General features: G+C 49.3%; 1 protein-coding gene across 5 annotated transcripts in view; it reads left to right on the forward strand.

The window, feature by feature from the left end:
- LCMT2 (leucine carboxyl methyltransferase 2) overlaps positions 1-25809 on the forward strand; it is a 174375-nt gene that overhangs the window by 35326 nt on the left and 113240 nt on the right. For 4 of the 5 annotated variants that reach the window (XR_012227519.1, XM_073564047.1, XM_073564044.1 and 1 more), the window contains 2 exons: positions 3266-3425; positions 15879-16068. Coding sequence is in view for 4 of the 5 variants with exons in the window: in XM_073564047.1 (XP_073420148.1) it covers positions 3266-3425; positions 15879-16068 (350 nt within the window). In the remaining variant the exon portion in view is untranslated. The remainder of the gene's footprint in view (positions 1-3265; positions 3426-15878; positions 16069-25809) is intronic. The other variant, XM_073564045.1, reaches the window with a different exon arrangement.

Consider the following 25809-nt stretch of genomic DNA (forward strand, 5'->3'; position numbering starts at 1 on the left):
GTTTATCCTCTCTAACAAGTTAAGTTCTGTGTTCATCCACCCAGGTCTCTTTAAGTGCTTCCAACTCTTTCTTTTTTTTTGGATTGTGACCGATTGTGCAGTTATAATTTAATTTAGCAAAATCTTCCATCCTTCCATTCTTATTGGAAATTTGTGTCCTTTAGAACATCCGGCCATTGGACCTCTCCTACTCTTTCTGAGTCCATCAAAATCTGCCTTTTAAAGTTCAACCTTAAAGTCTGAGTCCTCGCTGGTCTTCTCTTGTAATCCAAAATTTGAGTATAACATGTTCGCTCCCCCCTAAATTCCCAGCCACCTTTACGTCCTCAACCATTTCCTCTCTGTTGGTAAGAATTAGGTCCAAGATTGCAGATCCTCTTGTTCTCGTGTCTATTTTTGAAAGATAAAGTTGTCGGCAAGAGAAGATAAGAATTTTATGGACCAATTGCTTCTGCCTGAGAGAGATTCCCAACAAATATCTGGATAGTTAAAATCTTCCATGGGGGGGGGCCTTGAGAAAGGCAATCACGCCGAAACGCGCGTCGGGGAGGGACACACTGGGTGGGCTGCCTCTCATTTTGATCAGGTAAAAACTTTTAACATTTAACTCTTTCATTACAGCACTGTCTGTGATTCTGTTGTAATACAATGCCTATCTTCTTGAGATTACATTGAGACCAATTGGGAGTTGTGCAATCTTATGTGAGAGCATGTATTTACAGCCAGTATTTGAATGTTAATTACATTCATCTCTTCTCCCTGTTATCCCACCCGTGTATATGTGTCCTTTTTCTCTTACCTGTGCAATTGGTTTGGATCCTTGTTCCTCACTATCCTTTATTTACCTTCGTCTGTAACTTATCAATAAATTATATTTGCTATTTGACATGTCTTTTTTTGGGATTCTTTGATCGACGTATTTTTATTTTGATATATTCCTAACAATTTACGGCAGGGGGGTTTATTTTGTTTATCCCACCGCTGCCTGAATATGTTGCAAGCTGCAGGGATTTATGTATATCCCACTTTTCATTTCCCCTTTGGAACTTGCAGCTCTCTGGCGCCCCCGTTACCCTCAGGTCAGTCAGGGAACTACACCAATTAGTTGCCGGACGGGCTGCTTGTTGTGCACGGGCGATTAGGCCGCTGCAGTGAGGGAATTTATAAATGTTTAGGCCGCAGCCACACAGTCGGCTTATAAACCCCCTTCCGTCACTGCCATCTAGCCCAACCAGCCAAAACACACTTTGCCGCCACCAGCTTCAGATTTCTCTGATTAATGTTAATAGAGGGGTTCGAAGCAAACCCGAATCAGTAGCGTAATTAGCTTATAGGCGCATGAACTCGCCACAGAGCAAGGAGACCAAACTAATAGATTTTATATTTTATCCCAAAAGATTGGCAGTGTTTACAAAAGATAAAGAAGGCGCTACAAAATGAGACAATATTATATGTATAATGCAATTAAAAATAAAACAAGGTTGAAGGCATGGTGAAAGCACTTTCGAAAAAATATGGTCCGCCTGGATGGCGGTGATATGATTGCTAAGACTCTCAAGTATACCCGGCATAAGGAGTATTGGGGGAGGGGGGAGGGGGGGTGGCTTTGATTGTATTACTGCAAGATATGTGAATTGTTACATGTATATTGATATCCACTGTTTATTGTTTAAAATCTTTTGAAACCTAAATAAAAATAACTGGTTTAAAAAAAAAAAAATAAATAAAACAAGGTTAAAGAAGAAAACACTCACATGGTACTTAGATCATTTCAGGCAAGTCAGGCACAACCATGCTGGGGGTGGAGCCAGACATCGTAGTTCATGGATGACGTCTGGTGGCACAGAGCTCACAAGCAGCAACTAACTAGGGGGGGCTCAGTTGCAGTCTTATAAGTCTGGGCTTGTGACATCACCAAAAGGGGCTGTCTGGTGATGGTCCTCCATTTACTCTTGGAGTTAGAATCTGACTTATAATAACTATATCTTGCAGAGGGTACCTCGTATAGACACGCACATAGTATTATCTTTTCCAGTTCGCCGCTGGCATTAATTCAAGACCAAACACGGACTAATTATTTTACACGGATCAGGAGAAATCCATTTCTCGGGTTCTGTTGGTGCTTGGACCGTGAAAAACATGGGCTAGGAAGCTGGGTCGGTGCCCTTCGCAGACATGTAATTTTCATATTTCTGTCGCTGACGCCATCCGAGATACGGTCTCTTTAATATTTCCCACACTTATCCAAGCACATGTTTGAGTACAACAAAATAAATCCTTTCCTGGCTTATTAACCTTCCTAGCAGTGAGGAGCAGAGGGGGGAGGAGGGAGAATCCTCACTGGGATCTCTGATGACACAGGGCTGCACAGTGGGACACTGGTTGTATGAGCCATGGGTGAAGAAGAGGGGGTCACAGCTGTGTGACAGACAGGGTCTCATCTGTAGTTTAGAGAATGGAAGATTCTGGAATGTTCCAGAGAAGTCATATCTTACTTATCATATCTTACATCATCATTACATCGGCATCCATGGTTTCCATAAAGAATCTCACATTAATCCGACCACAGAACAGTTTTCCATTTTGCCTTCGGCCATTATAATTGTACTTTGGTCCAGCAAAGACTCCAGCATTTCTGGATTGTGGATATATAAGCCTTCTTATTTACATAGCAGAGTGGTCACACAGTGATTTCTGGATTATTCCTGAGCCCATGAAATTATGCAAGCCTGTATTTGGTGCAGCCTCCGGTCCGCTGTGCACATGGATTTCTCCAGAATCTCTGACTCTTCTGATGTTATCTGCTGTAGATGGTGGATATTCATAGACTTGTAGTTTTACATTAAGCAGAATTTTCTTTATTTGTGCCACAGTTTTTAGACGCAGTTCACATCTCGGTGCCGTCTGACCATCTATGCTACAGAGAGACTCTGCCTCTCTTATATGCTTTTCTTATACACAGTCATGTTTAGTTGAACATTGACCCTCCGACTGTTTTTCACTTCTGCCATTTACTTTTCCAGCCTTTTGATAACCCTATCTATGTGTCGCTGCCATCAGTTTCATTAGGAGTTGATTTTTTAGATGGAGAAATGTCTGATCTGTTCTCTGTTGTGTGATGAAATGTGGAGATCAGAGATTTCTAGATCATTGCATTCTGGCTTTCTACACATTTTACACAGCGCCCCAGCTTCATTGGAGTTGGCGTTTTCTAAAAACGCTAGTCGTGAAGGGGGGACTAATATTGATATCAATTTTGTGTTAGTAGATGCCATTGTCCTGGACTCAGAAGATTACCGACTGATCGGGGTGGATCTCTGTGATGTTGTGTCCCTGGACTCTGCATTAGAGGGGGCTGGTTTTAGATGGGATTGTCCCACTCTCATCCTGGCAGAAGTGGTGCTCTGCTACATGGATCCTGCACGGTAGGTGGCGTTCATTGACCTCTTGACTCCATGTCCATCCTGTCATCCTTATAAGAACCTTATTTTAGGAACTGATTTCCTCCATTGATTTTAGTGCTTTCCTGTCTTCTACACTGAGCCCTTCTATGGCTGGTTTGATTGGAGGGGCCACAGAGACCAGTGTACTTGCTGTGGGAGACCCTGTTAATGGTCCTTAAGATTCGGACCTTGGAACAGATGGTCAGGCTGAGGTCATGGGGTAGACGGGTACATCCTGACATTGCATTGGTCAAGAAGTGCCTAATTCAAAGGGACAACCGTATATGATCCTGATAAAATTGCTAAAATTATCCAAATTATACTCTCCTCCAGATGCTCTCCATCCTAATCCAGAAACGAGGAGAGTAATTATTCAACGTTCCTTCTGGCATTGTAATCACTGTAAACGTTCCATAGAGGCCATAGCTTCTCTCAATAAGGCCGGTTTCACATTTGTGTATGGAGGAGCTGCGGAGGGATGCGGACTTCTCTGTGAGGCTCCGCCCATGGCCGCACCTCCTCCGGTCAGCTCCGCCTCGGTCGGCATGCGGCCTGCCTACCCTATCTTTAGCATTAGGTATGCAGGCCGTGCCGATGTATGCGGATGACTCCACATGCGTCGTTTTGACAGTACGGCGACCGCACCAAAATGCAACACGTTGCGTTCGGCACAGATCGCTGCACCATCAAAACGACGCATGCGGAGACATCCGCATATTTCGGAACGGCCTGCGCACCTAATGCTAAAGGTAGGGTACGCAGGCCGCATGCTGACGGAGGTGGAGCTGACTGGAGGAAGTGCGGCCGTGGACGAAGCTTCACGGAGGAAGTCCGCATCCCTCCGCAGCTCCTCCATACGCAAATGTGAAACCGGCCTTAAGCAGTCACTCAGGAAGAATTGGATAAACTACTTAAACTACTTCCCAATGGTGACTCGCCAGGACCAGATGGGCTGACTTACTATGTTCTAATACATACAAAGCTCTCCTAGCCCCCACTTGTTACTGTGTTTGATGACTTTCCAACAGGCCCATCAGGTCCAGCCACCATGCTGCACTCATACATTAATCTTATCCCAAGGCCATGGAAGAACTCACCACTATTACTTTACTTACTGCGGATCTACAAATCTTCACTAAAATATTGGCGTTGCTTTTGGCTTTCTCATCTCATCCATAAGGACCAAGTGTGGTTTATAACGTGTAGGCGGGGGGGACATTAGAAGGAAGGTTATAGACTTCATTGAGGTTGTGACCAGGATGGAGGGATCAGCGCTGATACTCAGCCTAGACGCCGAGAGAGCCTGTGACCGCCAAGGGTGGTCTTTTATGTTTCGGGGATGTTTATAACAGCCCTATAGGGTCTGGATTCCTAACTCTCGTCATCGGTAATACTCCCACACGCACTCTATAGACCTCTATTAATTCTTAACAGTGCAATTGTCCTATAATATACTATAGATGGAAGGACGCCTCCTGACATATCTAGGAGACAATTGTCCTATAATATACTATAGATGGAAGGACGCCTCCTGACATATCTAGGAGACAATTGTCCTATAATATACTATAGATGGAAGGACACCTCCTGACATATCTAGGAGACAATTACATAGTAACATAGTTGTGAAGGCTGAAGGAAGACCTTATGTCCATCTAGTTCAGCCAATTTTTAGTGCAGCTGTTCTGCATTGTTGATCTTGGGGAAGGCAAAAAACCCACAGAGTAGAAGCCAATTTTCTCCATAGGGAAAAAAATTCCTTCCCCTAAGCTGGGTCAACCATCTACCTATAATATTCTGTTATTCGTAACCTTCTATTCTGTTACTCTCAAGAAAAGCCTCCATTCCTTTCTTACAGTCATTCAGTTAGTCGGCCATCACCACTTCCTCAGGAAGAGAATTCCAGAGCCTCACTGCTCTTACCGTGAAGAACCCTCTTCTATGCTGGAGCAGAAATTGTCTTTCCTCCAAACGAAGAGAATGCCCCCTTGTTCTTGTCACAGTCCTTGGTACAAACAGTTCATTGGAGAGATCTCTGTATTGCCCTCTGATATACTTGTACATATATATTAGGTCTCCCCTAAGTCTTCTCTTTTCTAGAGTAATTAGACCTAATTTTGATAACCTTTCTGGGTATTGTAGTGAACCAACTCCATTTATCATTTTAGTAGCCCGCCTTTGAACCCTTTCAAGTTCAGTAATGTCTTTTTTGAGCACCGGCGTCCAAAATTGCACAAAATTGCACACAATCCTCCAAGTGTGGTCTGACGAGTGATTTGTACATTTGCCATTTTTCAGCCCAATTCTCCAATTTACTCAAATCTGTCTGTAGTTGCAAACTGTCCTCCTTTGTGGTAACTACCTTACATAGTTTTGTATCATCTGCAAATACTGATATTTTCCTGTGTAAGCCATCCACTAGATCATTAATAAATATATTAAATAGTAGGGGGCCCAATACAGACCCCTGTGGTCCCCCACTAGTAACCCTGGCCCAATCTGAGTATGCACCATTAATAACCACTCTTTGTTTTCTATCACCGAGCCTGCTACCTACCATCTACACACATTTTCCCCTAGCCCAAGCTTTCTCCTCTTACTTACCAATCTTTTATGTGGGACAGTGTCAAATGCTTTAGAGAAGTGGAGATAAATGACATCCAATGATTCTCCTGGGTCCATTTGAGAGCTTACATCCTCATAGAAGCTGATCAGGTTAGTCTGACAGGAGCGATCCTTCATAAATCCATGTTGATATGGAGTTAAACATTTATTAACATTGAGATATTTCATAATGGTATCCCTTAGAAACCCTTCAAAAATTTTACCCACCGCAGATGTTAAGCTTACCGGCCTATAGTTTCCAGGTTCCCTTTTACACCCCTTTTTGAATATTGGTACCACATTTGCTTGCCGCCAATCAAAAGGAACAGACCCTGTTTCTATAGAGTTTTTAAATATAAGGAATAGAGGCCTGTCTGTCGCATTACTTAACTCCCTTAATACCCGAGGGTGAATGCCATCAGGGCCTGGTGATTTGTCCGTTTTCATCTTACTAAGGCGGTTCTGCACTTCTTCCTGGGTTAGGCAGGTAATACTTAATGGGGAGTTTACATTATCACTCTGCATTTCCCCTGGCAAATCCTTTTCCTGTGTGAACACTGTTGAGAAAAAAGTATTTAAAACATTTGCTTTTCCCACATCGCTCACTGTGCCTGTGATAGCCGTTGATATAAAGTTGAGACAGTAAATATGTATGATTGCGAATATAAAAATAACATGGATGAAAAGGCAGAAATTACACTTACAGTTGCTTACGGTTCCTTTAGGCATCCCATGTGGCTTGGGGGATGGGCCGCCAACCACACATCCCCGGACATCTGCAGGTCTTTCTAGCATGGACTCTGCAGCTTCAACTGAATGAATTTTGGGAGGGAATACCTTATCCCTTTGGGTTTGTGACCTCACAAAAGGGGCGGTCTGGTAAGATTCAACCCCCCTACTCTCTAAGTTGAAATTTATCTAAAAACTTATAATAACCATATCTTAATGAGGGAAGCTCTTATAAACACACATATGGTATAATTGGTTGTAGTTTATCGAACCCAATAAGACAACATCAAACATGCCTTAATTAAGACACTCCATTTGGGAGCAATCCATATCTCAGTTTCTGGAGGGGTTAGACCCGTGAAAATTAGGAATTAGAAAGTTGGTTTTGTTGCCTACGCAGAGATGTGAGCTTTATATCTCTGTCACGAGCGAAGTGCACGCTAGAGCTTCTTTTAATATTTCCTATACCTGTATCTAGCCTCATGGCCAGGCCAAAGACACTCTTTCCACTCAGCTTAATTAACATTCCTAGCTGTGGAGAGGGGCCAAATGCATGTACCAGGAAGTGCCCTATTACCAGCAGGCAGAGGGCTGTTAAGGAGGGGGGATTGTTATGAGCTCATTTTCTGCTCCACCAGTTGAGAGTTCTCCTTCCGTTCTCCCTCTGGTGGTGACAGGAGGTAGTGAGGTTGGTTTAATTGGTAGTGATCTGCCACCTGGTGAGGAAGATAACGATTGGATCTCTGGAGTATCAGCTCTGTTCCAGTCTTCTCAAGTTAAGTTTGTTTTTGCTAATGTTCACACTTGCTCTTGTTGGTCAATTCAGTTTTTTGTGTGGTCAGCCAGCCCGGCTGGGCTGTGCTGAATTTCCACTCTTACTTATCTGTATTTGCCAATTTGCCTTTTTTTGTCCCTAATTAGATTGGCCTCTTTTTGCTCTGTCTCAGAATATTTCAGAGTGCTGATATAGTGGGAGAAGTCTAGTGACTTCAGGGTTAATTTTGCTATCAGTTGTGTTGGACATTATTTTTGGTAGGGTTTTTGGGAGATTGCAGACAGTGGCTTTCCTTTCCTGTCCTTTCTAGTTAGTTTGGCCCCATCGTTTGCTCAGCCTATTTTCCTGCCTTTGTTTGTGTTTTCATCTTGTTTCACCGTCAATACATGTGGGGGGCTGTCTTTCCTTTGGGGTCTGCTCTGGGGCAGTTAGTTTTCCTCTTTTCCTGCTTTAGGCTTATTTAGCTCTCCGGTTGTGACGGGGCATCTAGGACCACCGTAGGAATGCTCCACGACTGCTGCTAGTTGCGTGTTAGGATCAGGGGTCTGCATAGTTACCAACCTCTTTGGTTTTCTGAGACTTAGCTTGTGTTGTTTTTTATTTCCTCCTCGGTGACCCATTCATAACAGGCGATGCTGCAGCTACGTGACAAGGAGATTTTCTCATCAGAGTGGAGGGGGAGATTCTAGCATGTTTCAGAAGCATCATACTTTACTTTACATTACACTTCCCCCTTTTAGAGGGCGCTATGGAGGCATTACCTGATGGTAATCGGCCATGCGCACCTCAGCGGGTTCGCCCTGGTGGGACAACCCATTGGCATTACCATGTTCACTGCCCTTTTTGTGTTGTACAGTACGTACTGTTGAAGGGCAAGGCTCCAGCGGAGCAACCTTCCATTGGTTCCGGACACTGTGTGCAACCAGCTCAAAGGGTTGTGGTCGGTTACCACCGTGAAGGTGCGCCCGTACTGGTAGGGCTGCAAACGTTGCAGTGCCCACACCATGGCCAGGTACTCCATCTCAATGGTGGAGTAGGCCACTTCCCTCTGCAAAAGTTTCCAGCTCCGGTACAACACGGGGTGCTCCTGGTTCCCCGAGTCGACCTGGCTGAGCACAGCACTGAGGCCAAACTCGTTGGCGTCGGTCAGTACCAGAAATGGTCAACTGCTGTCGACTGCTTTCAACACTGGTGAGTTGCACAGGGCTGTTTTTCAAAGCTTGGAAGGCCGCCTCACAGTCATCTGTCCAGTTGACTGTTTGGGGTAGCCTCTGCTTGGTGAGGTCGGTCAAGGGTTTTGTAAGGGTGCTATAGCCTTGTACGAACCGCCTATAGTACCCTGCAGTGCCCAAGAAGGACTTCACCTGTTTCTTGGTCCTGGGGGTGGGCCAGGACACGATTGCGTCCACCTTGTCTGGATCCGGACTCATGGAACGCCCGCCTACCCGGTGTCCCAGGTAGTGGACCTCGCTCATGCCCATCTGGCACTTTCCCGGCTTGATAGTCAGGCCTGCCTGGTGAAGACGCTTGAGCACCTCCTGGAGATGCTGAAGGTGTTCCTCCCAGGTGGAACTGAAGATGGCGATGTTGTCCAAGCACGCCACCGCATACTCCTCCAGTCCCCGGAGCAGGTGGTTGACCATCCGCTGGAAAGTGGCAGGGGCATTTTTCATGCCGAAGGGCATGACTGTGTTCTCGTACAGTGCAAAGGGGGTGATAAAGGCGGATTTCTCCTGCGCCTCAGGGCTCAGGGGAATCTGCCAGTATCCCCGTCTCAAATCTATGATGCATATGTACCTTGCTTTCGCCAACTGCTCAAGCAGATCCTCGATGTGCGGCATCGGGTGGGCATCAGAGGTTGTGATGGCGTTGAGCCCCTTGTAGTCCATGCAGAACCGGGTGGTTCGACCCTTTCTAGGCACGAGGACTACAGGTGAGGCCCAAGCGCTTTTTGACCGTCGAATCACCCCCAGCCTTAACATCTCATCGATCTCTTGGCGCATGACTTGTTGCACCGCCTCAGCGATCCGATAAGGTGTTCGCCGTAGTGGGGCGTGATTCCCGGTGTCCAACTCATGAACCGCTAACTCAGTCCTCCCAGGTCGGTTGGTGAACACGGCCTGGAAGAGTTCCAGGGTGGCCACCAACTGCAACCGCTGGGATACGATTAACAAACCACTTATCTTCATGTCCTCAATGGACCCATTGGCCTTGGCTTGGGCCAACATGTCCAGTAGGGGATCTTCCTCCCCATCCTCGGGCAGGTTGCAGACCGGTAGGACGCAAGCTTCACGTTCGCGGTGCGCCTTCAGCATATTGACGTGTAAGGCCTTGCGCCTACCCTGAGCATGGTCAAGCGTTACCACGTAGGTGACCAGGTTGAGCTGTTGGTGGACGACGTATGGGCATTCCCAGGCTGCCTGAAGCTTATCCGTTGGTACGGGGACCAGCACCCACACCTTTTGACCCACCTGGTAGGTCCACTCCCGGGCATTCTGGTCGTACCAGTGCTTCTGGTCAGCCTGAGCCTGCGTCATGTTGTCATGCACCAACTGCGTCAAGGTCTGCATCTTGTCACAGAAGCGCATGACATAATCCACGATGGACACTTCTGTGGGGTTTGGCTCATCTTCCCAGGATTCTCTTATCAACCCAAGGGGTCCCCGGACTCGCCTGCCATACAGGAGCTCGAAGTGGGAGAACCCGGTCGAGGCCTGCGGAACTTCTCTGTAAGCGAACAGCAGGTGTGGGAGGTACCGCTCCCAGTCGCGCCCTTGGGTCTCAACCAGCATGCGGAGCATCTGTTTGAGGGTACCATTGAAGCGTTCACACAAACCATTAGTCTGTGGGTGATACGCACTCGATACCAGGTGCTGCACCTGCATTTTCTTACAGAGATCCTCCATTAGGCGAGACAAGAATTGGGTCACTTGATCGGTAAGCATCTCCCTGGGAAATCCTACCCTTGAAAAGATGGTCATCAGTGCGTCAGCCACCTTATCTGCCTTGGTTGAAGACAGAGCTACTGCCTCTGGGTACCGGGTAGCGTAGTCTACCACGGTGAGAATGTATTGCTTTCCGGAGCTGCTGGGGACGGCCAGCGGGCCTACAATGTCCACCGCGATTCTCTGGAAAGGCTCCTCTATCACTGGCAAAGGAATAAGGGGAGCCTTAAGAGCAGGCCCCGCCTTACCCATTCTTTGACAGGTGATACAGGAGCAGCAGTATTGTGTTACATCTGTCCCCATCTTGGGCCAATAGAAGTGTTGAGACAGCCGTGCCTTTGTTTTGCTGATCCCCAAGTGTCCAGCGAGTGGAATCTCATGGGCAATCCGCAGCAACTCAGTTCTGAACTGGAGGGGGACAACTAGCTGTCTTTCCCTCCACTACTCCTTTTGGGAATCTCCGGGTACTTTCTCCTGGTACAACCTTCCTCGTTCCCAGAACACCCTCTCCTTATCAGACTTGGAGGTGGGCGTCTCGGCGAGACCTCTCAATTTCTCCAGGCTTGCGTCTGAGTACAGAGCAGCCTGGAACTCCTTGCTGGAGGCTGCCAGAAGTGACGTCAGGGTTCCCTTCTTACTGGGACCCTCTGGATCCTGCTCTGGGTTCACCTCTGGTTCATTCTCTCCTGTAGCAGAAGAGGGTCCAGAAGACAGGGCGCTACCTGCGATCTGGGCACTCTGGCTGCATGTGACAGCTGCTATGTATGCTGTCTCCCCGGGGATTTCTACAGACCCACCAGTCGGTGCTGCTATGGGCCCTACCTCCCTATCCACCCCCAACACTTCAGGAGCAGTGCTACTTATGGGCCAGTTACCTTCCTCGGTGGCACTGGTCAGTTGCATGGCATTACCTTCCTTATGGTTCCCATGCACCTCCCCATTTCCTTGAGCACCGTTGCTTGCTCCTGCCAGGGGTTCCTCAGCCGTCTCACTCCGCAGAGTGACGTGGCTGAGCCCTTCGGTACCTGTGGACACATCTACCGTTTCAAAGAAATGGTTGACAGGTTCAGTCGGCACAGATACAACATCATCATCATCATTCCTAGGAAAAGAATGGTTATCAGATTTCTTTGGTACATTTACATCACCATCAGCATCATTCCAGGGGAAAGAATGGTTGTTAGTTGCATCATTACTCATCAAGTCATTAGCAGGTAACACATTCAGTTTCCCGTCGTCATCATCATCATCATCATCATCAGGGTCAACGAAACCCTTATTACCAGATTGGGGAGGGGTGTCAGGGATGTAGTATGCAACCATCCTCCCCAAGTCAGTCCCCAATAAAACATCAGTGGGCAGGTTTTCAGACACTCCCACTTCCCTCACCCCGCTCCCAGCACCCCAATCAAGGAATACCCAGGCCACTGGCAAGGGACAGCGGGCACCCCCGATCCCAGTGACAGTCAGGGTTTTCCCCTCAACAAACTCTTCAGGGGCCGCCAGTCCAGGACGGATGAGGGTTCGTTCAGCCACGGTGTCCTTGAGGCCTGTAGCAAGACGGGCCCCCACCTGGACAGGTTGAACGTTGTCGTCAATCCTCCCAACCACACCTCCCACCAAAAGAACAAAGGCGTTGGGCCCAGAGGCCTTGGCTGGGGGGTTCTTTGGCTTTTCCGGACAGGTGAAACGGAGGTGACCAGGAACAGGGCCTCCGGAGGGACGGCTAGCTTGGGCACTGGGGTTGGTTGCAGGCTTACCCCCTCTCCAGCTAGTGGTGACTGGCCTCCGCGTCTCTGGCTTCCGGTTGGCCTCATAGTGGTCGGCGATCTGCACTGCTTTGTCCGCATTCATTTATTCGCGGTCCAGGATGAACTGTCGGACCTCAGCTGGGCAAAGATGCAGGAACTGGTCTTTGATCATCAGGTCCCGTAGCAGCTCAAAGGAATCAACGGACAGTCCATGGATCCACTGGTCAAAGTGGGTCCTGAGTCCTTGCACCACATCTGTTATGAGCTCATTTTCTGCTCCACCAGTTGAGAGTTCCCCTTCCGTTCTCCCTCTGGTGGTGACAGGAGGTAGTGAGGTTGGTTTAAGTGGTAGTGATCTGCCACCTGGTGAGGAAGATAATGATTGGATCTCTGGAGTATCAGACTGGATATAAGACAGCCGATGCCCTATCCAGGTGCTGGTGATTCAGTCTGCTTCTCAGGTCTAGGACTCAGCTCTGCTCCATTCTTCTCAAAGATAAGTTTGTTTTTTGCTAATGTTCACACTTGCTCTTGTTGGTCTTTTCATTTTTTTTGTGTGGTCAGCCTGCCCTGCTGGGCTGTGCTGAATTTCCACTCTTATTTGCCAAATTGCCTTTTTTTTGTCCCTTATTAGATTGGTCTCTTTTTGCTCTGTCTCAGAATATTTCAGAGTGCTGATATAGTGGGAGAAGTCTAGTGACTTCAGGGTTAATTTTGCTATCAGTTGTGTTGGACATTTTGTAGGGTTTTTTGGCAGACTGTAGACAGTGTCTTTTCTTTCCTGTCCTTTCTAGTTAGTCGGGCCCCATCGTTTGCTCAGCCTATTTTCCTGCCTTTGTTTGTGTTTTCATCTTGTTTCACCGTCAATACATGTGGGGGGCTGTCTCTCCTTTGGGGTCTGCTCTGGGGCAGTTAGTTTTCCTCTTTTCCTGCTTTAGGCTTATCTAGTTCTCCGGGTTGTGACGAGGCGTCTAGGACCACCGTAGGAACGCTCCATGACTGCTGCTAGTTGTGTGTTAGGATCAGGGGTCTGCAGTCTGCATAGTTACCAACCTCTTTGGTTTTCTGAGACTTAGCTTGTATTGTTTTTTATTTCCTCCTCGGCTACCCGTTCATAACACACATCGCTATAGCTATCGTGTGGGCCACGTTGGAGGTTCCGGAACTTCTTTCGGTATACCTCAGGTGTCAGCCGGTATTTGGCGATCAAGGCCTGCTTTATGGCATCATAGTCGTCATCGTCTTCTGGCGGAAGAGAAGCAAACGCCTCCAGAGCTTTGCCTTTTAGCCCTGGGGTCAAGTACCAGGCCCATTGTCGGCAGGCTTTCTCAAAGGCTCGCAGAAACGATTCCAAGTCCCCGTCCTTTTCCATCACGGGAAAATGCTCTGGCCGGGGTTTAGGAGTATGGACGCTGCTGGGCTCACTGCTTCGGGCTGTGGGGGCATTCTCCCCCCGCTGGAGCACCTCCAGTTCATGGGCCCACTGCGCTTGGCGCTCGGCTCTCTCAGCCTCTCTTTTGGCTCGAGCCTCCTGCCGATATTGCTGGATCAGCCTCACCCATCCCTCACTGTCTTCGGCGGGGAGTTCGTCCAAGGCCGCTTGCAGGTAGGGGTCCAATCTGTCCGGATTGTATGTGGAGCCAGCGCTCAGGAGTGGAGCCTCTGCTGCAGCGCCCCCTTGGCTAGGGCCGGCTTCTGTGCCCACTGGGCTCTGGGCGTTGTCCAGCTGCACCAGAGCCGCGATCAGTTGGTCTCTGGATTTGTTTGTGGCGTCAATTTCTCGGTACGTGCATACCCCATCAAGAACTTCCTTTGTCTGCTGTTTGTACCAGTGTTCTCCTTTTGCCACCATGGTTGCCAAATAAAAGATAGAAAAGAAAAACAAAGAAAAGAGAGGGAATACTTGCAAGTACAAAAAAGTCTCAGGACTAATAACCACTGAGTCTGTTCTCCAAAACCTATTATGCAGGGTTCCTGCAGGAACCGTGCAGGTTTTTAGTGAGAGGGATGATTTCTCAAACCAAATCACTAATGCTCTGTGATTATCCAACAGCTCTGCCACCAAATTGTGACGTAAAGCGCACCCTGTGCCACCAATATGTCACGATCCTACCACTGACACCGGTTTGTCAGCGGACGGAGGGACGCGATGCACTGACGGCACACGGCTATCACAGGCACAGTGGGGGTTTATCTTAGTTATCCCACCACCGGCACCATGTGACAAAAATATACAGCAAGCTAATCTTGCCCTAGCAATTTTTCGCAGGGGGGGTATTTTGGATGCCCCACCACTGCTAACAACCTTCCAAGAACTGCAGGGATTTATGTATATCCCACTTTCCCAGTTCCACTTTGGAACTCGCAGCTCTCCGGTGCCCCCCTTACCCCCAGGTCAGTCAGGGAACTGCACCTAGGATAATTAGTCGCCGGATGGGCTGCTTGTTGTGCACGGGCAGTCAGACTACTGCAGTAAGGGAATTATCAATGCGTTGGCCTCAGCCACGCATTCAGCAATATAAGACACTTCCGTACTGCCACCTAGCCTAACAAACCGCACACACCACACTGCCACCAGCCACAATTCAGTTTATCAAAGAGTTAATTAAGAGGGTCCGCGGCAAACCCCCCAAATTAGTAGCGATTAGCTAAAAAAGGCGAGTAGTTCATTTCTTAGAGCATGAAGGCAGACTGATAATTTTATTATTTATTCCCAAAATGTGGGCAGTGATTACACAGATAAAAGTTGTTATAAAGTTGAGACATTAAATATGTACGATTGCGAATATAAAAATAACATGGATGAAAAGACAGAAATTACACTTACAGTTGCTTATGGTTCTTTAGGCATCCCATGTGGCTCGGGGGGAGGGGCCGCCAACCACACATCCCCGGACATCTGCAGGTCTTTCTAGCATGGACTCTGCAGCTTCAACTGAATGAATTTTGGGAGGGAATACCTTATCCCTTTGGGTTTGTGACCTCACGAAAGGGGTTGTCTGGTGAGGTTCAACCTCCCTACTCTCTAAGTTGCAATTTATCTAAAAACTTATAATAACCATATCTTATCGAGGGAAGCTCGTATAAACACACATATGGTATCATTGGTTGTAGTTTATCAAACCCAATAAGACAACACCAAGCATGCCTTAATTAGACACTCCATTTGGGAGCAATCCATATCTCAGTTTCTGGAGGGGTTAGACCCGTGAAAACTAGGAATTAGAAAGTTGGTTTCGTTGCCTACGCAGAGATGTGAGTTTTATATCTCTGTCACGAGCATTGTGCACGCTAGAGCCTCTTTTAATATTTCCTATACCTGTATCTAGCCTCATGGCCAGGCCAAAGACACTCTTTCCACTCAGCTTAATTAACATTCCTAGCTGTGGAGAGGGGCCAAATGCATGTACCAGGAAGTGTCCTATTATCAGCAGGCAGAGGGCTGTTAAGGAGGGGGGATGCTGCAGCTACGTGACAAGGAGATTTTCTCATCAGAGTGGAGGGGGAGATTCTAGCATGTTCCAGAAACAGCATACTTTACTTAACATTACACTGGGCAGGATGCCGTTTCTTCTGCTCTCCTTTTTCTCTCTTCCTCTGATCTCACCATTACCTCTGTTCTTTTCTGTAGCTCGGGGGATGTGATCGACTGGGCAGGACGCCGTTTCCTCTGTTCTCGCTTTGTGCTCTATGAGCAGTTTTTTCCTGATGACGCTTTTGGTCGGGTAATGATCAATCACTTTGAATCCCTGAATTCTGCGCTGCGCTCAGTTGGATTTTTTCCACGGCTCCAGGACCAGGAGCAGAGATTTCTGCAGAAGGTAGGTGACCCCCATGCATTGATGCCCTGTAAGGGCTATTTCCTTCTCTAGAACTGACCCCATTCAGCTGGACAGTCTGGGCAGCTGTATAGAGTTGTGATTTGGATTCACAGACACCTCCGATGTCTAGCCATGAATCCTGCACAATATAAAACAATAACGGGGCCAGTGTGATCTCTCTGCATACGTCGAGGCTGGTGTGATCTCTCTGCATACGTCGAGGCTGGTGTGATCTCTCTGCATACGTCGAGGCTGGTGTGATCTCTCTGCATACGTCGAGGCTGGTGTGATCTCTCTGTGTACGTCATGGCTGGCAGAGCTGTGGAGTCAGTAAGCCAAACCTGCGACTCCGACTCCTCAATTTCCCATACACCGACTCCGACTCCCACATATATTGCTTATATTTAAGTGAAAAATTTATTGTAGTACAATTTGAACATCAGACATTTAATAATTTCTCTGATCCAATAATCAAGATATTTAGATAGAACATAATATCTATTTATTGGAACACAACTTTAGGACACACAAAACTGTAATAAATTGTAAATGTCATACACTATGTAATATCGATTACATATGTATAGTACAGACCAAAAGTTTGGACACACCTCATTCAAAGAGTTTTCTTTCTTTTCATGACTATGAAAATTGTAGATTCACTCTGAAGGCATCAAAACTATGAATTACCACATGTGGAATTATATAATTAACAAATAAGTGTGAAACAACTGAAATATGTCTTATATTCTAGGTTCTTCAAAGTAGCCACCTTTTGCTTTGATTACTGCTTTGCACACTCTTGGCATTCTCTTGATGAGCTTCAAGAGGTAGTCACCGGAAATGGTCTTCCAACAGTCTTGAAGGAGTTCCCAGAGATCCTTAGCACTTGTTGGCCCTTTTGCCTTCACTCTGTGGTCCAGCTCACCCCAAACCATCTCGATTGGGTTCAGGTCTGGTGACTGTGGAGGCCAGGTCATCTGGCGTAGCACCCCATCACTCTCCTTCTTGGTCAGATAGCCCTTACACAGCCTGGAGGTGTGTTTGGGGTCATTGTTCTGTTGAAAAATAAATGAAGGTCCAACTAAACGCAAACCGGATGGAATAGCATGCCGCTGCAAGATGCTGTGGTAGCCATGCTGGTTCAGTATGCCTTCAATTTTGAATAAATCCCCAACAGTGTCACCAGTAAAGCCCCCCCACACCATCACACCTCCTCCTCCATGCTTCACGGTGGGAACCAGGCATGTAGAGTCCATCCGTTCACCTTTTCTGCGTCGCACAAAGACATGGTGGTTGGAACCAAAGATCTCAAATTTGGACTCATCAGACCAAAGCACAGATTTCCACTGGTCTAATGTCCATTCCTTGTGTTCTCTAGCCCAAACAAGTCTCTTCTGCTTGTGGCCTGTCCTTAGCAGTGGTTTCCTAGCAGCTATTTTACCATGAAGGCCTGCTGCACTAAGTCTCCTCTTAACAGTTGTTGTAGAGATGTGTCTGCTGCTAGAACTCTGTGTGGCATTGACCTAGTCTCTAATCTGAGCTGCTGTTAACCTGCGATTTCTGAGGCTGGTGACTTGGATGAACTTATCCTCCGCAGCAGAGGTGACTCTTGGTCTTACTTTCCTGGGCCGGTCCTCATGTGAGCCAGTTTCTTTGTAGCGCTTGATGTTTTTTGCCAATGCACTTGGGGACACTTTCAAAGTTTTCCCAATTTTTCGGACTGACTGACCTTCATTTCTTAAAGTAATGATGGCCACTCGTTTTTCTGTACTCAGCTGCTTTTTTCTTGCCATAATACAAATTCTAACAGTCTATTCAGTAGGACTATCAGCTGTGTATCCACCAGACTTCTGCACAACACAACTGATGGTCCCAACCCCATTTATAAGGCAAGAAATCCCACCTATTAAACCTGACAGGGCACACCTGTGAAGTGAAAACCATTCCCGGTGACTACCTCTTGAAGCTCATCAAGAGAATGCCAAGAGTGTGCAAAGCAGAAATCAAAGCAAAAGGTGGCTACTTTGAAGAACCTAGACTAGAAGACATATTTTCAGTTGTTTCACACTTTTTTGTTAATTATATAATTCCACAAGTGTTAATTCATAGTTTTGATGCCTTCAGAGAGAATCTGCAATATTCATAGTCATGAAAATAAAGAAAACGCTTTGATTGAGAAGGTGTGTCCAAACTTTTGGCATGTACTATATACAGTATATCTAATCGATATTACATACAGTAGTGTATGACATGTACAATTTATTACAGTTTTTTGTGTCCTAAAGTTGTATTCCAATAAATAGATATTATGTTCTATCTAAATATCTTGATTATTGGATCATAGAAATGATGTATGTGTGTATATATGGACTAGTGTTGAGCGATGCCATCCGATACCCTAAAATATCGGATCGGATGGTATCGGCCCGATACGAAAAAAGTATCGGTATCGCCGATTCCGATACCGGAAGTCCCATTCAAGTCTATGGGACTTCCGGTATCGGAATAAGAAAAACCCTTTTCTGTCCTTGTACAGCCTCTCGGGGGGGTGTACGGACCTTCCGGGGGTCTCTGCCGGCCTGCCGGGGGTCTGTGCCGACTGCCCGGGGTTCTGTGCGGACTGCCGGGGGGCTGTGCCGGCCAGCCGGTGGTCTGTACCGACTGTCCGGGGGTCTGTGCAGGCTGCGGTGGGCTGTGCCGGCCTGCCGGTGGTCTGTACCGACTGCCCGGGGGTCTGTGCGGACTGCCGGGGGTCTGTACCGGCCTGCTGGGGGGCTGTGCCGGCCTGCCGGTGGTCTGTACCGACTGTCCGGGGGTCTGTGCAGGCTGCGGTGGGCTGTGCCGGCCTGCCGGTGGTCTGTACCGACTGTCCGGGGGTCTGTGCAGGCTGCGGGGGGCTGTGCCGGCCTGCCGGTGGTCTGTACCGACTGTCCGGGGGTCTGTGCAGGCTGCGGTGGGCTGTGCCGGCCTGCCGGTGGTCTGTACCGACTGTCCGGGGGTCTGTGCAGGCTGCGGTGGGCTGTGCCGGCCTGCCGGTGGTCTGTGCCGACTGTCTGGGGGTCTGTGCAGGATCGTCCAATGGGACTACAAGTCCCATCGGGCGATGCCTGCTACCATGACGGTGATTGATACATTAGCCAATGATGGGACAGTAGTAGTCCCATCATCCGGCCTATGTGTTGAATGTAAAAAAAAAAAAAAAAAATACATACATACTACATATATACTACATGCATGCATCATGCATACTACATATATACTACATATATACCACATGCATGCAACATACATACTGCATATATACCACATGCATGCAACATACATACATACTACTAGTGTTGAGCATTCCGATACTGCAAATATCGGGTATCGGCCGATATTCTCTGTATCGGAATTCCGATACCGAGTACCGATATTTTTTCAATATCGGATATCGGAATCGGAAGTTCCCATAATGTAAAGAGCCACTGCTGTGGCTGTGATTGGCTGCCGAAATGACGTCATCATGATGCGCGGTCTGTGCGCATCATGATGCGACGTCAGTTCGGGCCTGCCGAAGGTCTGTGCGGACTGCCGGTGGTCTGTACCGGCCTGCCGGGGGGGCTGTGCCGGCTTGCCGGTGGTCTGTACCGACTGTCCGGGGGTCTTTACCGGCCTGCCGGGGGGCTGTGTCGGCCTGCCGAGGGCTGTGCCGGCCTGCCGGTGGTCTGTGCCGACTGTTCGGGGGTCTGTGCAGGCTGCGGGGGTCTGTACCGGCCTGCCGGGGGGCTGTGCCGGCCTGCCAGTGGTCTGTACCGAATGTCCGGGGGTCTGTACTGGCCTTCCGGGGGGCTGTGCCGACTGTCCGGGGATCTGTGCAGGCTGCGGGGGTCTGTACCGGCCTGCCGAGGGGCTGTGCTGGCCTGCCGGTGGTCTGTACCGACTGTCCGGGGGTCTGAGCGGACTGCCGTGGGTCTGTACCGGCCTGCCGGGGGGCTGTGCCGGCCTGCCGGTGGTCTGTGCTGACTGTCCGGGGGTCTGTGCAGGCTGCGGGGGTCTGTACCGGCCTGCCCGGGGGGTTGTGCCGGCCTGCCGGTGGTCTGTACCGACTGTCCGGGGGTCTGTACCGGCCTTCCGGGGGGCTGTGCCGACTGTCCGGGGGTCTGTGCAGGCTGCGGGGGTCTGTACTGGCCTGCCGGGGGGGCTGTGCCGGCCTGCCGGTGGTCTATACCGACTGTCCGGGGGTCTGTGCAGGCTGCGGGGGTCTGTACCGGCCTGCCGGGGGGCTGTGCTGGCCTGCCGGTGGTCTGTACCGACTGTCTGGGGGTCTGTGCCGGCTGTGGGGGGTCTGTAAGGGCCTGCCGGGGGGGCTGTGCCGGCCTGCCGGTGGTCTGTACCGACTGCCCGGTGGTCTGTGCGGACTGCCGGGGGTCTGTACCGGCCTGCTGGGGGGCTGTGCCGGCCTGCCGGTGGTCTGTACCGACGGTCCGGGGGTCTGTGCAGGCTGCGGTGGGCTGTGCCGGCCTGCCGGTGGTCTGTACCGACTGTCCGGGGGTCTGTGCAGGCTGCGGTGGGCTGTGCCGGCCTGCCGGTGGTCTGTGCTGACTGTCTGGGGGTCTGTGCAGGCTGCGGGGGTCTGTGCAGGATCGTCCAATGGGACTACAAGTCCCATCGGGCGATGCCTGCTACCATGACGGTGATTGATACATTAGCCAATGATGGGACAGTAGTAGTCCCATCATCCGGCCTATGTGTTGAATGTAAAAAAAAAATACATACATACTACATATATACTACATGCATGCAACATACATACATACTACATATATACTACATATATACCACATGCATGCAACATACATACATACTACTAGTGTTGAGCATTCCGATACTGCAAATATCGGGTATCGGCCGATATTCTATGTATCGGAATTCCGATACCGAGTACCGATATTTTTTCAATATCGGAATCGGAAGTTCCCATAATGTAAAGAGCCACTGCTGTGGCTGTGATTGGCTGCTGAAATGACGTCATCATGATGCGCCGTCAGTTCGGGCCTGCCGGGGGTCTGTGCGGACTGCCGGTGGTCTGTACCGGCCTGCCGGGGGGGCTGTGCCGGCTTGCCGGTGGTCTGTACCAACTGTCCGGGGGTCTGTACCGGCCTGCCGGGGGGCTGTGCCGGCCTGCCGAGGGCTGTGCCGGCCTGCCGGTGGTCTGTGTTGACTGTTCGGGGGTCTGTGCAGGCTGCGGGGGTCTGTACCGGCCTGCCGGGGGGCTGTGCCGGCCTGCCGGTGGTCTGTACCGAATGTCCGGGGGTCTGTACCGGCCTTCCGGGGGGCTGTGCCGACTGTCCGGGGGTCTGTGCAGGCTGCGGGGGTCTGTACCGGCCTGCCGAGGGGCTGTGCTGGCCTGCCGGTGGTCTGTACCGACTGTCCGGGGGTCTGAGCGGACTGCCGGGGGTCTGTACCGGCCTGCCGGGGGGCTGTGCCAGCCTGCCGGTGGTCTGTGCTGACTGTCCGGGGGTCTGTGCAGGCTGCGGGGGTCTGTACCGGCCTGCCCGGGGGGTTGTGCCGGCCTGCCGGTGGTCTGTACCGACTGTCCGGGGGTCTGTACCGGCCTTCCGGGGGTCTGTACCGGCCTTCCGGGGGGGCTGTGCCGACTGTCCGGGGGTCTGTGCAGGCTGCAGGGGTCTGTACTGGCCTGCCGGGGGGCTGTGCCAGCCTGCCGGTGGTCTATACCGACTGTCCGGGGTCTGTGCAGGCTGCGGGGGGTCTGTACCGGCCTGCCGGGGGGCTGTGCTGGCCTGCCGGTGGTCTGTACCGACTGTCTGGGGGTCTGTGCCGGCTGTGGGGGGTCTGTACCGGCCTGCCGGGGGGGCTGTGCCGGCCTGCCTGTTGTCTATACCGACTGTCCGGGGGTCTGTGCAGGCTGCGGGGATCTGTACCGGCCTGCCGGGGGGCTGTGCCGGCCTGCCTTTGGTCTGTACCAACTGTCCGGGGGTCTGTACCGGCCTGCCGGGGGGCTGTGCCGGCCTCCGGTGGTCTGTACCGACTGTCCGGGGGTCTGTACCGGCCTTCCGGGGGGTTGTGCCGACTGTCCGGGGGTCTGTGCAGGCTGCGGGGGTCTGTACCGGCCTGCCGAGGGGCTGTGCCGGCCTGCCGGTGGTCTATACCGACTGTCCGGGGGTCTGTGCAGGCTGCGGGAGGTCTGTACCGGCCTGCCGGGGGGCTGTGCTGGCCTGCCGGTGGTCTGTACCGACTGTCTGGGGGTCTGTGCAGGCTGTGGGGGGTCTGTATCGGCCTGCCGGTGGTCTATACCGACTGTCCGGGGGTCTGTGCAGGCTGCGGGGGTCTGTACTGGCCTGCCGGGGGGCTGTGCCGGCCTGCCGTTGGTCTGTACCGACTGTCCGGGGGTCTGTACCGGCCTGCCGGGGGGCTGTGCCGACTGCCCGGGGCTCTGTACCGGCCTGCCGGGGGTCAGTGCGGACTGCCGGGGTTCTGTACCGGCCTGCCGGGGGGCTGTGCCGGCCTGCCGGTGGTCTGTACCGACTGTCCGGGGGTCTGTGCAGGCTGCGGGGGTCTGTACCAGCCTGCCGGTGGTCTGTACCGACTGCCCGGGGAAAAGCTGCATGGGAAATTTCTCACACAGCAATGCCATAAAATGAGACTAGGGACTTTTTTTTTTTTTTTTACAGTGGCGGAGGAATACAGGGCGGAAGGATACCTACCTCCCGACACTGGTTTCCTGGAGCCCGTAGAGAATGGTAGCATCAGCTGATGCTGCTGTTCTCCACGCAAGATCGTCGTGGGACACCCGTGGACTTCTGCGGATCAGGGGTAAGTATATTGGTGCTTTGTTATTTTAATATTTATTCCAAAGATGACACTGGCTTCGGGGATCAAAGTGACAAGTGATGGTGAGTATGTACTCTATGTTATGTGTACTGTATGTCTATATGTATGTATTGTATGTAGTATATATGTATGTTGCATGCATGTAGTATATATGTAGTATATATGTAGTATGTATGTTGCATGCATGTAGTATATATGTAGTATGTATGTTGCATGTAGTATATATGTTGTATATATGTATCTTGCATGCATGTGGTATGTATGTAGTATGCATGTGGTATATATGTGGTATATATGTAGTATGCATGTTGCATGTAGTATATATGTAGTATATATGTGGTATATATGTAGTATGCATGTGGTATATACTGTATGTGGTATATATGTAGTATGCATGTTGCATGTAGTATATATGTAGTATATATGTGGTATATATGTAGTATGTATGTTGCATATATGTATGTTGCATGCATGTAGTATATATGTAGTATGTATGTATGTTGCATGCATGTAGTATGTATTTTTTTTTTTTTTTTTTTACATTCAACACACAGGCCGGATGCTGGGACTACTACTGTCCCATCATTGGCTAATGTGTCAATCACTGTCATGGTAGCAGGCATCGCCCGATGGGACTTGTAGTCCCATCGGACGATCCTGCACAGACCCCCGGACAGTCGGCACAGACCACCGGCAGGCCGGCACAGCCCTTCGGCAGGCCGGTATAGACCCCCGGCAGTCCGCACAGACCCCCGGACAGTCGCACAGACCACCGGCAGGCCGGCACAGCCCCCCGGCAGGCCGGTACAGCCCCCCGGCAGGCCGGTACAGACCCCCGGCAGTCCGCACAGACCCCCGGACAGTCGGCACAGACCACCGGCAGGCCGGCACAGACCCCCGTGCAGTCGGCACAGACCACCGGCAGGCCGGCACAGACCCCCCGGGCAGTCGGCACAGACCACCGGCAGGCCGGTACAGACCCCCGGGCAGTCGGCACAGCCCCCCGGGCAGACCGGCACAGCCCCCCGGGCAGGCCGGCACAGCCCCCCGGCAGGCCGGCACAGACCCCCGGCAGGCCGGCACAGACCCCCGGCAGGCCGGTACAGACCCCCGACAGTCCGCACAGACCCCCGGACAGTCGGCACAGAGCACCGGCAGGCCGCCACAGACCCCCGGGCAGTCGGCACAGACCACCGGCAGGCCGGCACAGACCCCCGGGCAGTCGGCACAGACCCCCCTGGGCAGGCCGGCACAGACCCCCGGGCAGGCCGGCACAGACCCCCGGGCAGGCCGGCACAGACCCCCCGGAAGGCCCGAACTGACAGCGCATCATGATGCGCACAGACCGCGCATCATGATGACGTCATTTCGGCAGCCAATCACAGCCACAGCAGTGGCTCTTTGCATTATGGGAGCTTCCGATTCCGATATCAGATATTGAAAAAATATCGGTACTCGGTATCTGAATTCTGATACAGAGAATATCGGCCGATACCCGATATTTGCAGTATCGGAATGCTCAACACTAGTAGTATGTATGTATGTTGCATGCATGTGGTATATATGTAGTATGTATGTTGCATGCATGTAGTATATATGTAGTATGCATGTTGCATGTGGTATATATGTAGTATGTATGTATGTTGCATGCATGTAGTATATATGTGGTATATATGTAGTATGCATGTTGCATGCATGTAGTATATATGTAGTATGCATGTTGCATGCATGTAGTATATATGTGGTATATATGTAGTATGCATGTTGCATGCATGTGGTATATATGTAGTATATATGTGGTATATATGTAGTATGTATGTTGCATGTAGTATATATGTAGTATATATGTAGTATGTATGTAGTATATATGTAGTATGCATGTAGTATATATGTGGTATATATGTAGTATGCATGTTGCATGCATGTGGTATATATGTAGTATATATGTGGTATATATGTAGTATGTATGTTGCATGTAGTATATATGTAGTATATATGTAGTATGTATGTAGTATATATGTAGTATATATGTAGTATGTATGTTGTATGCATGTAGTATATATGTAGTATGTATGTTGTATGCATGTGGTATATATGTAGTATGTATGTAGCATGTAGTATATATGTAGTATATATGTAGTATGTATGTAGCATGCATGTAGTATATATGTAGTATATATGTAGTATGTATGTTGTATGCATGTGGTATATATGTAGTATGTATGTAGCATGTAGTATATATGTAGTATATATGTAGTATGTATGTAGCATGTAGTATATATGTAGTATATATGTTGTATGCATGTGGTATATATGTAGTATGTATGTAGTATGTATGTAGCATGTAGTATATATGTAGTATATATGTAGTATGTATGTTGCATGTGGTATATATGTAGTATATATGTAGTATGCATGTTGCATGTGGTATATATGTAGTATATATGTAGTATGTATGTTGCATGCATGTGGTATATATGTAGTATATATGTAGTATGTATGTTGCATGTGGTATATATGTAGTATATATGTAGTATGCATGTTGCATGTGGTATATATGTAGTATATATGTATGTTGCATGCATGTGGTATATATGTAGTATATATGTAGTATGTATGTAGCATGTAGTATATATGTAGTATATATGTAGTATGTATGTTGCATGTGGTATATATGTAGTATATATGTAGTATGCATGTTGCATGTGGTATATATGTAGTATATATGTAGTATGTATGTTGCATGCATGTGGTATATATGTAGTATATATGTAGTATGTATGTTGCATGTGGTATATATGTAGTATATATGTAGTATGCATGTTGCATGTGGTATATATGTAGTATATATGTATGTTGCATGCATGTGGTATATATGTAGTATATATGTATGTTGCATGCATG

Source organism: Dendrobates tinctorius, unplaced genomic scaffold (genome assembly GCF_039654945.1).
Source record: "Dendrobates tinctorius isolate UK_male_01 unplaced genomic scaffold, ASM3965494v1 ptg000423l, whole genome shotgun sequence".
Classification (NCBI taxonomy): Eukaryota; Metazoa; Chordata; class Amphibia; order Anura; family Dendrobatidae; genus Dendrobates; species Dendrobates tinctorius.